General features: G+C 33.3%; 1 protein-coding gene across 1 annotated transcript; it reads left to right on the top strand.

Moving 5' to 3' along the window:
• LOC104783683 (short-chain dehydrogenase reductase 5-like) lies at positions 7,237-15,235 on the top strand. The gene is made up of 2 exons (XM_019244075.1): positions 7,237-7,519; positions 14,285-15,235. Exons 1-2 carry the CDS (start codon positions 7,237-7,239, stop codon positions 15,070-15,072), a joined length of 1,071 nt encoding a protein of 356 aa, XP_019099620.1. The 3' UTR covers positions 15,073-15,235.

Raw genomic sequence — 15,528 nt, 5'->3', positions numbered from 1 at the left:
ATTTTGGTCATTTGCTAAACGTACTTCTCTTTTAATTATAAGAAGATTTAGATAAGCTGTGGGCTACCATTACAACTCTTCTTGGTAAAATTAAAAACGATAGAAGAGAATCTTGATCCCCAGTAGCGAATATCTAGTAATAAGTTTGTGATTGAAGAACTTCACAATCTCCCTCAATCACAGCAAATGTATAGCCACAAATCCATATTTGTTGTAAAGCAAAAAGAAGAGTTTTTGTCTCCGCTCCTAATGCTGAATTTGCATAATGTAATTATGCCGCACCCAATCCTAAAGATATGCCCTAATGCTTTTTTATGATCCATCCACCTGTAACCGTAAATAACTGATTATTGTAGCCTGCATCAAAGTTGCATTTGACCATTGGGGCCATAGGAACAGTCCACAATTGGCAGCTAGAAAGAATTTGTGTTTGTAAAGGATTTAATTGTTTGTTTTAGGGGTAGGCAAAAAAACCGAAATCCAAAAAACCGAACCGAACCAAACCGAAATAAATGGTTTGGTTTGGTTATAGTTAAGTCTAAAAATACGTTTGGTTTTTATTTTAATTAACCATTTGGTTTAGGTTTGGTCTGGTTAAAACTGTAAAACCGAATGGTTTTTTTTGGTTTTTTATAAAAATTTAAGATAATTAGATATAATTAGTTTCTCTAACTTATAAATTTATATTGGGCTTATAGTTATTGATCTCCAAGTTTTTTTTTGGTTTTCTTTTTCAATAGCCTTTACTTTTTAAAAGTTTGAATTTAATTAAGTATCTAGGTTTACAAAACTATATTTGGATTCTATTTTTTTTAAATTATGTTTAGGTTTTAATTTGATGTTTATTTTTTAGTTATGTATCAACCATCTATTTTTTAAAGTATGGAATAACCGTTAAAAACCGAGATCAAACCGAAACCAAACCAAATCGTTATACGTATGGTTTTTATATGGTTTCATTTTTGATAAAACCGAAAAAACCATAAACCAAAAAAACCGAACCGTAACCAAACCGAATTACATATAGTTTCTATATGGTTCAATTTTTATAAAACCAAAAAAACCGTAAACCGAAAAAACCAAACTGAAACCAAACCAAAAAACCGAACACCCACCCCTAGTTTGTTTAAAATATTAATCCAATCTTTTGTTTCTGCTTTTGCAGTTAGGACAGTTGAAGTAGGATTTTCTCGAAATCCATCAAACACTAAATTATTTCTAGTCTTCGATATACGCCAAAGTAACCAGAAGGGTAACAGAGAGTCTAACAGTGTATTGTTTTGCAAGAGCGACGGTGAAATGATATTGGAAATGTTTCCCTACATCTGAATTAAACTGACCAAACTTAAACAGGGGATTGTTTGACATGTGCCAAGTCTTTTTGTAAAAAGACAAGTAAATAGTGCATCTAGAATTGTTTCTTCATCTTGGTGACATCTTTGGCATTGAGGATCAATAGTCATACCTCGGTTCGTAATCTTGTTGTATTTGGTAAAGCCTTTGACACCATACGCCAATAAGAAGTGTTTTTTGACACCATACACCATAAGAAGTGTTTAATTTTTGGTATCACTTGAGCTTCCAAATCTTGTTCTTTAAATCAATCGAGCCATGGGGAATATTTGGTTGGGGATCATCATTGATTAGACCATGAGTAAGTAACCAGTAGCCAGATTTGATAGTGTAATCTCCTGAATGGGAGTACTTCCAAATGAGACTATCTTGTTTTTCAAACATAGAGAGGTGAATCCTTTTGAGAGAGTTAGCATCTTCTTGAGAAAGCATTTCTGTGAGTTTTTATGTATCCCAGGAGCGGTAGGCCTCATGTTTGATAATCAAGTAGAGAAGCCAATCCATATGATTGGGTTTTCCATGGTCTAGCGTCTAGTAGTGATTCATCAGGGTAGTAACATGCTTTTATTTTTGAAATATCTACGACCTATTTAGACCTTAATTAACATCTACAACCGAATTTGATAAAATTCCATTTTTATCATGAGAAATTTATAGCGTGTTCTAATCGAGTATTACATATATACTGTATATATATGACTAAACTACCAATGTCCAATGATCGTGCTCTAAATTTGTTTCACACTAAAAAAAATATGCGATCTACATCGATTATGTGAATATGATTTTCTTACAACTAGCCTACAAAACATCTTTCATAGAAATTAGTAGGAATATTCTTATGAATTTTATTTTTGAAAATCCTACGATTTTGGATAGGAAATTCGAAGGAAAAAGCCCTCGCTCAAAATTATTTCGATATTGTTTTAGTAGGAGATTAGAAAAAAAAATAATTCCTACCAAATTTCTACAGCATCTTTTCTTATCAAATTTCTTCTAATTTTCTAGAGATTTTACAACTATATATTTGAGAAAATTGAAAATAAAGTACATTTGTTCGTAAATTGTTCGTAGAATGCATAAGTGGCAATGATTGAATTATTTATTCTTTATTTCCATTTTTTCCTATATATTTTGTAGGATTTTTTATAGGAAATTTTCTACAACTTTCTCACAATTTATTTTTGAAAGACATTTATTTCTAACTTTCTAAAAATAAAGGTATGTGATAGAAAGTTTGTCCAACCGTATTTTATGTAGAACTAGATAAGGGCCCGCACATCGTGCGGTTTAAAAATTGTTGAAGAAAATAAATCCTAAACCTTAAACAATTTTTGGAAATATATAAAGAATTTTTATTTCCTAAAGTAAATATATAAATAATTTAAGTTAGAGAATATTTGTATCTACCTTCATACATTTATTTATATTTATATATTTTTAATATATTATAACAATTATTACAATAATCTAAAGCTAAATTATATCCCACTAAAACTTTTTGCCAAATACTCATTATCAATTCCTACACGAATAGAATTGTTATCCCCTAAAAGATGTCTAGACCCTTTTCTTATTAAGGCGAGTCCCTCAAGTAGAGAAGCCCATCCACATGATTGGTTTTTCCATGGTCTAGCGTCTAGCAGTGATTCATCAGGGTAGTAACATGCTTTTATTTTTGAAATATCTACAACCTATTTAGACCTTAATTAACATCTACAACCGAATTTGATAAAATTCCATTTTTATCATGAGAAATTTATAGCGTGTTCTAATCGAGTATTACATATATACTGTATATATATGACTAAACTACCAATGTCCAATGATCGTGCTCTAAATTTGTTTCACACTAAAAAAAATATGCGATCTACATCGATTATGTGAATATGATTTTCTTACAACTAGCCTACAAAACATCTTTCATAGAAATTAGTAGGAATATTCTTATGAATTTTTTTTTTGAAAATCCTATGATTTTGGATAGGAAATTCGAAGGAAAAAGCCCTCACTCAAAATTATTTCGATATTGTTTTAGTAGGAGATTAGAAAAAAATAATTCCTACCAAATTTCTACAGCATCTTTTCTTATCAAATTTCTTCTAATTTTCTAGAGATTTTACAACTATATATTTGAGAAAATTGAAAATAAAGTACATTTGTTCGTAAATTGTTCGTAGAATGCATAAGTGGCAATGATTGAATTATTTATCCTTTATTTCCATTTTTTCCTATATATTTTGTAGGATTTTTTATAGGAAATTTTCTACAACTTTCTCACAATTTATTTTTGAAAGAAATTTATTTCTAACTTTCTAAAAATAAAGGTATGTGATAGAAAGTTTGTCCAACCGTATATTATGTAGAACTAGATAAGGGCCCGCACATCGTGCGGTTTAAAAATTGTTGAAGAAAATAAATCCTAAACCTTAGACAATTTTTTGAAATATATAATGAATTTTTATTTCCTAAAGTAAATATATAAATAATTTAAGTTAGAGAATATTTGTATCTACCTTCATACATTTATTTATATTTATATATTTTTAATATATTATAAAAATTATTACAATAATCTAAAGCTAAATTATATCCCACTAAAAATTTTTGCCAAATACTCATTATTACAAATTTTATATTGTCAAATTTTAAAAACCTTTTACAACTTATTCACAAAATATTTTACATGCAACAAATTCATCAAAGCAACATCTAATAAGTAACCACGTACAATTTTACTCTATATTTTACCATTAAAAATATGTTCTTACATCCAAAATATTTTATTGTTAAAGTATGCTTTTTATCACCACCTATAAAATGTCTTCTAAACAAATCAAAAAAAAATTATGTTGCTTTACTTTCATTTTGGCATAATTATAGTTCTTATAATTACTAAAATTGTTTTGTGACATAATTTCTTTTAACCATGAAGTTTTTTTTTCTTCCAAAGATATTTTGGATGAACAACTGGTGAAAATATCTACTCGATTACAATTATTTTATGACTAACCCAATAAAAGTTGAAAAATTGAAAGAAAGTTAATGTAATATAATAAAAATAAAAATTTGAAAATTATAATCAAGATGGTATATATAAGTCTTAGATAATTCAGATATACAAAATAGAAACTTTATATACAATCCAAAACATGACATATGTCATAATCACGTTAAGGATCAACGATCTATTTACTCTTTAGAAGTATCCAATTGTACCAAAATAACTTAAAGCTATGACCTCATCTCAAATATTTTCGAATCATAAATTCTAAATTTATTTTTACTCAAATCAAAAGTTCTCATAAATTTCTCCATATACATGGTTTAAACGGTTTACAAACCTAATCTGATAGAAAACCACATAAATCCGGTTTGAAACCAATTTTAAAATGGTATACCGTTCCAACTTCCCAAATTTGAAACCGCTTCTCAATTACTCGATCAAGCAGCTCTTGTTTCAGTATCAGAATCATCAACATTATTTAGAAAAGACAACTCTAAATTTTGACCAGAAACATCAACCACCGACTTATCTTCCAAACTTATAATGCTACTAACTGTAGAATCACTTTTGGAACCTCCATCAGTATCTCCATCATCGATTAAATTAGCGGGCATTATATACTTCGATTTCATTTTATTGCATCTGATAGCTTCCATTGAAAAACCCGCACGAATCAAAGACCCACACAATAGATCGGTAAATTTATGTCAAAAAAAAATCAAATATCAAAGTTTTCGATATAAACATGTAATGTTATATAGATATAATGTTATTTTCTTAATTAGTTGTCCTATTATGTTCCAAAAAAATTATTTTTTTGACATAACTTATGTTATTCGTTTTAAATTTTGTATTCACTATTTATTTATTAATAATAATATACATTCTTAGTGAATTACTTTTTTGTTTATACATGTCAAAATCTTATTGAGAAAACCCGTATAGTATAAGTAACGTACAATGGAAAATAGATTAGTTTTGTTAATTTTCCTTTTTGATTTAGAATTTTTTTTAGGTATAAACATGTAAATTTAATTTAGATTTAATATTATTTTGTTGTAAAACACTTGGAGTGGACTTCCATAACCGGCTTATTACATGTCTTACTCTACAAGGCCCATCGGCCCTTCTCCCTTATGTCAAAGTCGGTTTAGGAATTAGGGAGATAAGGCTTAGCCTTCTACTATATATATGATGTACTAATCGATTCATTAATAATAATAAGAGGATAAAACCTCCTTCGAGTTTTTCTAGTTTACAACATGTTATCAGCACGAGTTTGCCCCAAACTCCAACTGAGAAAATCCCTAAAACCCTAAAGCCGCCGCACATAAGTCCTTGTTCGTTCAAGCTCTCAAACGGAGGATAAGTTCGTGACCAGTTCGTGAGTTCGTGGGTTCGTGATAAGCTTCTGTTCGGATCAAGTATTATTCTTATCTAGTCCGAGGTTCGTGATCAAGTTCAAAGTAAATCCGAGGTCTTTAGCTCCTGGATCAATTCCAGTCAACCTCCAAACGGTGCAAGGTAAATAAATCAAACCTCTTTAGAACCTATGAATCGAACATGATCTCTTAAATCTAAAGGAACACTAAAATCTACAAGTAAACAATCAACAAACAAGTTCATAAGCCTTGAAACCCTAAAACCCTAAAACTTTAAAATCCGATTTCTATGAGGTTTTAGGATTGTTTAGATTGTTTGAAATTGAACCAATTATGCTATGATTAAAATCCGGTTGTGATTGTTTGTTTGATTGAGAATCGATTGCTTGAAACTTTAGAACTAAAACCTAAAATTCGAATCTCATAAAGAAAATATTAATCTGGTTGTTCTAGGTTGTTTAAATCCGATTGTTCTTGATTGTTTGTTTAAAAATCTAAACCCTAAAATCTAAGATCTTAAAATCGGAATTGTCTTATGTTTTGCATGAAAGATCAAAACAAAATTAGGATAACTCCCAAATTAATTTTAGACATTATCCTAGCCTATAAAATATTTCCTAAAATTTTGTCATTATCCTGTTTTAAGAAAAAGGAAATCTTATCTAAGAAAAAGGAAAATTGCTAAAACCTGAAATTATGTGCATATTTCCTGTTCATACTAGAATTTGTCTAGGATTATATTTTCATGCATGTTAAGCCACGAAATTAAGAATAAAGGCAAGACATGTTTCGGTCTCAAATACTGCATGGCCTAAAGTTTAAATTGATGGCATGTTTTGGTCTTATACTGCATGACCTAAGAGTAAAATAAATGCATAGTTCAGTCTCAAATACCGCATGCTAATGCTCAGATGCATGTCTTGTATTGTGTAGATGGCAAAGCTAAATAATCTCCAATATGCTGTCCTTAATGTCTCTGGAGACAATTACTTACAATGGGCATTGGACACTAAGAACAACCTGAAATCAAAAAACCTATGCGAATGCATTGAGGATGAGAATGATTGCACTGAAAAGAATAAATATAAGACGATATTACATATACGTCATCACCTTGATGAGAGTCTCAAGAACCAATACCTTACCATAGAAGATCCTCTTGACCGTTGGACAGAGTTGAAAAACAGATATGGACACCAAAAGACGGTGCTCCTACCAAAGACTCAATTTGATTGGAAAAACCTAAGGATCCAGGATTTTAAATCCGTGGATGAGTATAATTCATAGCTATTTAAGATAGTCTTGATATTGAAATTATGTGGTAAGGAGGTTACTGAGGAGGACTTGCTAGAGAAGACATTCTCAACCGTTCACACTAATAACATACTGCTTCAGCAACAATATCGTGAAAAGGGTTTTAAGACATATGCAAGCCTCATTTCTTGTTTGCTACTTGCTGAGCAAAACAATGAGCTATTGTTGATTAACAGTGTTATGAGGCCTCCTGGATCTACCCCCTTACCAGAGGCTCACAAGGTTGACATTACTAAGAAAGAGCCTAAAGAGCCCAAGGAAATTAAAGAGTCCAACTATGTCCATAGAGACAAGTATCACGGTCGTGGCCGTGGTAGAGGACGTGGTGGTCGTGGCCAGTACCAAGGAAACCAGTATGATGGTCATGGTCGTGGGAACCAATCCGACTTCGGTCGTGGTCGTGGTAGAGGCCGCGGAATCTTCAAACCGCAACACAAGGCTAAATCGGTTTTTCACCGATGTGGTATATCTAATCATTGGGCCAAAATGTGCAGAACACCTAAGCATCTCATTGATCTCTATCAAGAGAGTTTGAAAAAGAATCCAGAAGCTAACCTGGTTCATCTCGATGGTGAAGGAGATTTCGACCATGAGAATGATGACCAATTGGATTATGAGACTTCAGATTGCCTAAAAGAGGATAATTAAATTTCTTATTGGTTGTATTGATTTATATTAATTATCTATGTTTTATGACTTTGAATTTTATTGAATTATAATTTTGGTTTAAATTCAATTATTTTATTTCTTTCAATAGAAAATTATTTGTTTATGTTTAGAACATAAAATTCTTGTCCATATTGAGAAATGACTGAGGACAAGAATATAATTGTGGTGGATAGTGGATTAAGCCACACAATTTTGAAGGACAAGAGATATTTTGTTAATCTCATTATGAAAAATGCCAATATTAGTATAATAGCGTGTATAGTAAGTTTAATTGAAGGCTACGGCCAAGCACATATTTTATTACCAAATTGCACACATCTTGAACTAAGTGATGCCTTATATTCACCCAGCTCAAAGAGAAGCTTATTGAGTTTTAAAGACATTCGTTTGAATGGTCTACATGTTGAAACTAAGGGTGAAGGAAACCAAGAGTTCCTATATATTACTGAAATCACCCAAGGCCATAAGAAGGTCCTAGAGACTATACTCGCATTAGCCACTGGTCTTTACCATGCTAACATTAATACGATAGAGGCTAATTTGGCAATGAACAAGATGTTCAATGATCAATTCACTTTATGGCATGACCGGCTTGGTCATCCGAGTTCGAACATGATGTGTAAGCTTATATTAAATTAAAATGGGCACACTCTAAAAGAGAGAAGAGTTATTCCTAAGAATCTCACGTGTGTAGCATGCGCACAAGGAAAACTCATTATAAGGCCGTCACCAGTAAATGTAACTAAATATATTTTCTACTTAAGACTATACGTCTAGACAATGCTGGTGAATTTACATCCCAAGCGTTTAATGAATATTGTATGTCCATGGGGGTAAGTGTGAAACATCCCGTGGCACATGTACATACACAAAATGGATTAGCTGAATCCTTTATTAAACGTATTCAATTAATTGCTCGACCATTACTCCTAAGGTTGAAGCTTCATGTGTCGGCTTGGGGACACACAGTATTGCATGCATCAGAACTTATACGCATCAGGCCATCTAATGAGCATAAATATTCATCATCCCAATTACTAACAGGTCATGAGCCACACATATCCCATCTAAAAATATTTGGGTGTGCCGTTTATGTACCAATTGCTCCACCACAAAGAACTAAGATGGGACCTCAAAGGAGGATGGGAATATATGTTGGATATGATTCTCCCACCATTATTAAGTATCTTGAGCCAACTACGGGTGATTTATTTAAGGCCAGATATGTGGATTGTCAGTTTGCTGAGTCCGAATTTCATATGTTGGGTGGAGAGAAAAACAAGCTGGTTAAAGAATTATCATGGAATCAAACATCCTTAAATTGGCAAGATCCTCGGACTCTAGCATATGATGCAGAGGTCCAAAAGATTATATATTTGTAAAAGCTAGCTATTCAATTGCCAGATTCCTTTGCTGACCCAAAGAGAGTAACAAAATCGTACATACCAGCTTGTAATGCACCAGTACATATTGATGTTCAAAAGGAACACAATAATCAAGTTGCTACAGAGTCTAAGGCCCGTTTGAAACGTGGTAGACCATTAGGTTCCAAAGATAAGAACCCTCGAAAATCTAAGAAAGGTGCAAAACAAACCGAGTTTAAGGAAATTATAGACATGGCCGCGGCAAATCCTAAGGTACCAAATGAGGTTTGGGACGCTGAACCTCAAGGACCTGAAGGTATTGATAATGATGAGATCTCAATCAATTATATCATGTCTGGAATACAATGGAACCGTAAGAATGTCGACATTGATGAGATATTTGCATACAAGGTAGCACTTGAAATAAATGAGGATCATGAACTCACGTCCACATTAGAGTGCACTCAAAGTAAAGAATGGATAAAATGGAAAGATGCAATTGACGTGGAGTTGAATTCACTAAAGAAAAGGAATGTGTTTGGTCCGATCTTAAGGACACCATTCGATATAAAGCCAGTTGGACACAAATGGGTCTTTGTAAGAAAGCGAAATGAGAGTAATGAAATTGTGAGATATAAGGCACGGCTTGTAGCACAAGGATTCTCCCAAAGACCAGGAATAAATTATGAGGAGTCATACTCCCCTGTGATGGATGCAACGACTTTTAGATTTCTAATAAGTCTGGTTATAAGAGAAAAACTGGATTTGAAGTTAATGGATGTTGTAACCGCATACTTATATGGTCCACTGGATAATGAGATTTATATGAGATTACCAGAGGGTATTGAGCTCAAAGATAAGAATGGTTCTCGAGAACAATACTGCATAAGGCTAAACAAATCCCTTTATGGACAAAGTGGGCGTATGTGGTACAATAGACTAAGTGAGTACCTAGCCAAAGAGGGCTATAAGAATGATCCCATCAGTCCATGTATTTTATAAAGAAGTTTGTAAACAAAGGGTTTGTAATCATAGCTGTATATGTGGATGATTTGAATATCCTAGGAACCTCTGGAGAAATCGCTCAAACAGTTGAATATCTCAAGAAAGAGTTTGAAATGAAAGACCTAGGTAAAACTAAGTTCTGTTTGGGATTGCAGCTTGAGTACATAAATGATGGAATCCTTGTGCATCAAATGGCATATACTGAAAAGGTACTCAAGAGGTTTAATATGGACCAAGCTCACCCATTGCCTAGCCCAATGGTTGTGAGGAGTATTGATTTGGATAAAGATCCATTCGGTCCAAAGAAGGACGATGAAGAGATTCTCGGTCCATAAGTGCCATACCTCAGTGCTATATGAGCGTTAATGTTATTGGCTAGCCACACTAGACCAGACATATGTTTTGCCGTGAACCTCCTAGCAAGATTTAGTTCTTGTCCGACCCAAAGGCACTAGAACGGTATCAAACATGTATTATGTTACCTACAAGGGACGACAGATTTGGGTTTGTATTATACTAACTATAACAAAAAAGGTTTAGTTGGTTTTGCTGATGCAGGTTACTTATCGGATCCACACAATTCAAAGTCTCAAACCGGCTATGTATTTACACATGGTGGTACAGAGGTCCCATGGCGTTCTATGAAGCAGAGCATTGTGGCCACTTCATCTAATCATGCAGAGATTTTAGCAATTCATGAAGCCAGCCGTGTGTTTGGTTGAGGTCGATGACTCAACATATCAGGACAGATTGTGGCATGGCCGACGATAAGGAAGCAACGGTTATATACGCAGACAATACAACCTGCACCACACAGCTTAAGGAAGGATATATAGAGGGAGATCGGACGAAGTACATTCTACCTAAGTTCTTCTTCACACATGAACTACAAAAGGCCGGAGAAGTTCAAGTGGTGCAAGTTCCGTCCAGCGACAATTCAGCCGATCTCTTCACCAAATCATTACCGACATCAACATTCAAGAAGCTCACGCACCAGATTGGGATGCGGAGACTAAAGGACTTTTAGTGATGCTTAGAACAGGGGGAGCAATGCGTGCTGTACTCATTTTCCTTCACCATGGTTTTGTCCCACTGGGTTTTCCTTGTAAGGTTTTAATGAGGCAGCACCCCCAAGCGTATTGCGCTGATCCCTTAGCATTGGCACGGTTATGTCATCCAAGGGGGAGTGTTGTAAAACACTTGGAGTGGACTTCCATAACCGGCCTATTACATGTCTTACTCTATAAAGCCCATCGGCCCTTCTCTCTTATGTCAAAATCGGTTTAAGAATTAGGGAGATAAGGCTTAGCCTTCTACTATATATATATGATGTACTAATTGATTCATTAATAATAATAAGAAGAGAAAACCTCCTTCGAGTTTCCCTAGTTTACAACATATTTTTTAATTAGCTGTTTTGAAAAATAATAATTTTTTGACACGTGTCAACATCTCATCAGTGTACTTGACATGTGTCATGATCATGTTAATGACTAATTTGAAAATCCAACTTTATATAATAAGATTTTTAATATAATAAAAATATTAGTTCAGACTTCAATTCAAGCTTTTTTCCAGAGACTGCCTTCACAAATCTTGTTGTAGTAGTCAGTGTCCGAAATTGGCTAACCATAGAGACATTAAATTTATTTTATTTTTTTTTGTGCAAACGAAGACATAAAATTTAATGTGCTACGTTATATAATATAATTAAACGACTAAATATGGAGACATATAATATATTTATCTTACTTGTTTTTTTAAATATAATAAGATTATAATTATCTTATGCTTTATCTGTTTTACCAAGCTTGAAAACTGTAATTTATGATCGTTAAAATTGACACGTGTCACGATCTGATGAGTTAATAACTTTGATATTTAATCGTTAAAATTAACACATGTCACGATCTGGTGAGTTTTTAACTTTAATCTCTAATCGTTAAAACTAACACGTGTCACGATCTGGTGAGTTACTAAGTTTGAGAACTAAGGTTTATATAATAAGATATCACCGTATCTTTTTTTGCAGTATGTATATTAAACCTATTGGAGTATTTTCAAAGTTTCGGGTTAAACCCATGTGAAAAATTCTACCTTGATATTGATTTGCTTTATGGCTACAGAAATGGTATTGATGAATATATATACAGTTCCATATGAAGATTATCGTATTCCACAAAGATTCAGCCTTAGGTTTTTAATTCTTATAGTTTATACACTAGTATATGATCGCTTAGACGTAACAATTACGTAATTCTTATAGTTTATACATCAGAATCTTTGTATAACAAAATAATGTACATATTCTAATATTTAATATTTTGTGCAAACTACATATTAACATTACTAGATAGGTAAGCTTAGCTGGAATCGTGGAAGGCTTGCACAAAAAATACTGTAGATCTACTACTGACAAATGAAAATAATGTGGTTTGGTGAAGATTATAGTAAATAACATGAGGAAGTTGACGTATTTTATATGTGAAATGCGCAACTCTTGGTTACACTTTGAAATCTCACCAAAAAAAATGTATATTGGCGAATATATTAAAAGAGTAAAAAAAAAATGTAACAAAGAAAATCAAATGAAATCTTTGAAAATATTTTTCGAAAATGAAAAAAAAAAAATTACATAACAATGTCAAGAATCAAGACTCAGGCAAGTGGTTTCATCCCTCACGTCTTTACAAGCTACAAAAAGGATATGTCGGTGACAAACAAAACAATGTCAAGTGCCTATCTCATAAGATTAATTAGCTACTTGATTGGATGGGCAAGATCATAATTTGATTTTGGCACGAGGATGTGTCATAACAAATTTTAGAAGCTTGTATATATCTTGTGATTTCTTCTTTTAAGAGAGTAACCATACTACTACTCAATCATAGCAATTATAATTGGCAATTAAAATGATCAACAAAAATGTGTGACATTTTTTTATAACCAATGAAAAAAAGGTGGGAGAAGTCCACACTCCACATATTATCAAGAAATATATTTCCTCTGTTTCAAAATATAAGATGTTTTAGTGAAAACACACATATTAATAAATAGTTACTTTTAAAAAGTTTAACCAATCATAAACAAATCTACATAATGTAAAATATAAATTTAATCTAAAAATTGCATAGAAAGTTGGAAACATCCTATATTATGAAACAAAAATACTTGTCTAAACATTTTATATTATAAAACGGATAAACCGGAGGGAGTATTTTTTTTTAAAGGTGAGCGTAGCCATTATTTAACAAATTTTGTAGTGGATTAAAAGCATGACATTATATCGATTGACTAAATAAGATGATTTAGTAAATCTCGCGTTAATCGAACAATTCATATTCAAATAGAAACCACTAAAAACCACCGCTACCAGTTGGTGAGAAGTACTGTTTTGCAAGACAGAAATAGATTTATGACGAAAACGTTAATATCACTCAACAAAATGGACTAAGTTGTTCAAAACAAAAAACAAAAAATCAAAATGGACTAATACCACCAAATATTGATGGAAATCGATCCGTAAGTGTCTTTTAATGACAAANAAAAAAAAAAAAAAAAAAAAAAAAAAAAAAAAAAAAAAAAACCCGATTCAAATGAGTTTTTAACCTTCGGCATGTGATCTTCCCGATGAACAAATAGGAAAGAAAAAGACGTTAAGGAAGAAGCAGAACATGGCCACTGACTCCGTGACTCGTATATCCCGTCATTAGTGGACAGAATCTGGCTTATTGACTCTATAGCATCGTTAAGTCCATCTGAAACACATATTTTAATCTTATCAAGACCGTCGATAATATTATTATTTTTCTTTTCTTTTTGGCTCTTTATATAACTTAGAGTGTCGAGTTATGTATGGTGATGAACAATCAATATTAATTTTTTGTATAAGCTGACAACGCTGGAGAATTAAATAAGCGACAATAATGTAGTTTGTTAACACCAAATAATAGTATATTAGACCAAGAAAATAATAATAATGTATTTTTTAATTATTAAGAGCGTGAGAAACGTTGAAGTAAATTAAATATTTAAATGCGCAATTATTGGTTATCTTCAAAATTATATATATCCTTCGAAATCTCTCAGTTCAAAGGCAAAACAATGTCGGGAGTAAGGCAAGTGTTTCATCTCTTACAACTTCATTATGCATACACACTATACATACGTACGTTTAATTTATTAACTTGTCTATTATTTTTTTATATACAGAAGGTTAGATGGCAAGATCGTAATCATAACAGGCGGAGCTAGCGGGATTGGAGCTGAAGCGGCTAGGTTGTTCACGGACCATGGAGCTAAAGTGGTCATCGTTGACTTACAAGAAGAGCTTGGTCAAAACGTTGCCGTTTCCATAGGGCTAGACAAAGCAAGTTTTTACCGTTGCGATGTAACGAACGAGACGGAAGTCGAGAACGCCGTTAAATTCACCGTTGAAAAACATGGGAAGCTTGACGTTCTGTATAACAACGCCGGTATCTTGGAACAGGCCGGAAGCTTTCTTGATTTGGATCTTGAGCGGTTTGATCAGACGATCGCGGTCAACGTTCGCGGTGCGGCTGCTTTTATCAAACACGCGGCTCGTTCCATGGTGGCTAGTGGAACTCGTGGCTCAATCGTGTGTACGACGAGTGTTGCAGCCGAGATCGGTGGTCCGGGACCTCATAGTTACACGGCGTCTAAGCACGCGCTTCTCGGGCTGATTAGGTCAGCGTGTGGTGGGTTGGGGCAATATGGTATTAGAGTCAACGGGGTTGCACCGTACGCGGTTGCGACGGGTTTGACTAGCATCAATGAGGAAACAGCGAAGATGGTTGAAGGATATTGTGAAGCTACTGGGAATCTCAAAGGTGTGGCGCTTAAAGCACGTCATGTGGCTGAAGCTGCTCTGTTTCTGGCTTCTGATGAATCTGTTTATATCAGCGGTCAGAATTTGGCCGTCGATGGCGGGTTTAGCGTCGTTAAGCTCACCATGTAGGCTCTCTTTCATTTTAATTATTGAATATAATCTACTTAATAATAAGTGATTTCGATCATTGTATGGTTGTATTTTACGCTCTTGAATATCTATGGTCTCATTCTTGTGTCTTTTACCTTGAGTTTAATATAATGTGTTGAATCAACACAATCAATTTGTTTGAGCGGGGAACGAATTCACTTTTTCTCTCTAAAAAACTGGATTAAAGGTAGAAAATAAAAAGAAATTTAAATCTCTTGAAGAACAAACTAGGTTTTGCTCAAGAACTATGAAGAATTAGAGTTATTGTATTAATTGTTGGATAGATAAGAGGAGAGGATAAGTCTATTTTTCTTAAATCTTGGAACAAAAATAAGGTAAACTTCATATTCTGATGATCAGGTCGGGCTTAGGGGGCGGTCTCGGAGGTCTGTCGAGTGTTTCGTCGGGCTTCTGCTTATAGGCCCATTTTGCTGG

This window comes from Camelina sativa, chromosome 4 (genome assembly GCF_000633955.1).
Source record: "Camelina sativa cultivar DH55 chromosome 4, Cs, whole genome shotgun sequence".
NCBI classification, from domain to species: domain Eukaryota; kingdom Viridiplantae; phylum Streptophyta; class Magnoliopsida; order Brassicales; family Brassicaceae; genus Camelina; species Camelina sativa.
Note: the sequence above shows the minus strand (reverse complement) of the source record. Positions and strands in the feature narration are given on the sequence as shown.

Excerpts from the sequence above, each read along its gene's own strand:
- LOC104783683 (XM_019244075.1), top strand. The coding sequence starts at position 7,237 with ATGAGGCCTCCTGGATCTACCCCCTTACCAGAGGCTCACAAGGTTGAC. Across the intron at positions 7,520-14,284 it reads ATCGGTTTTTCACCGATGTG|TCTATTATTTTTTTATATAC; the intron begins GTATATCTAATC and ends TTTATTAACTTG.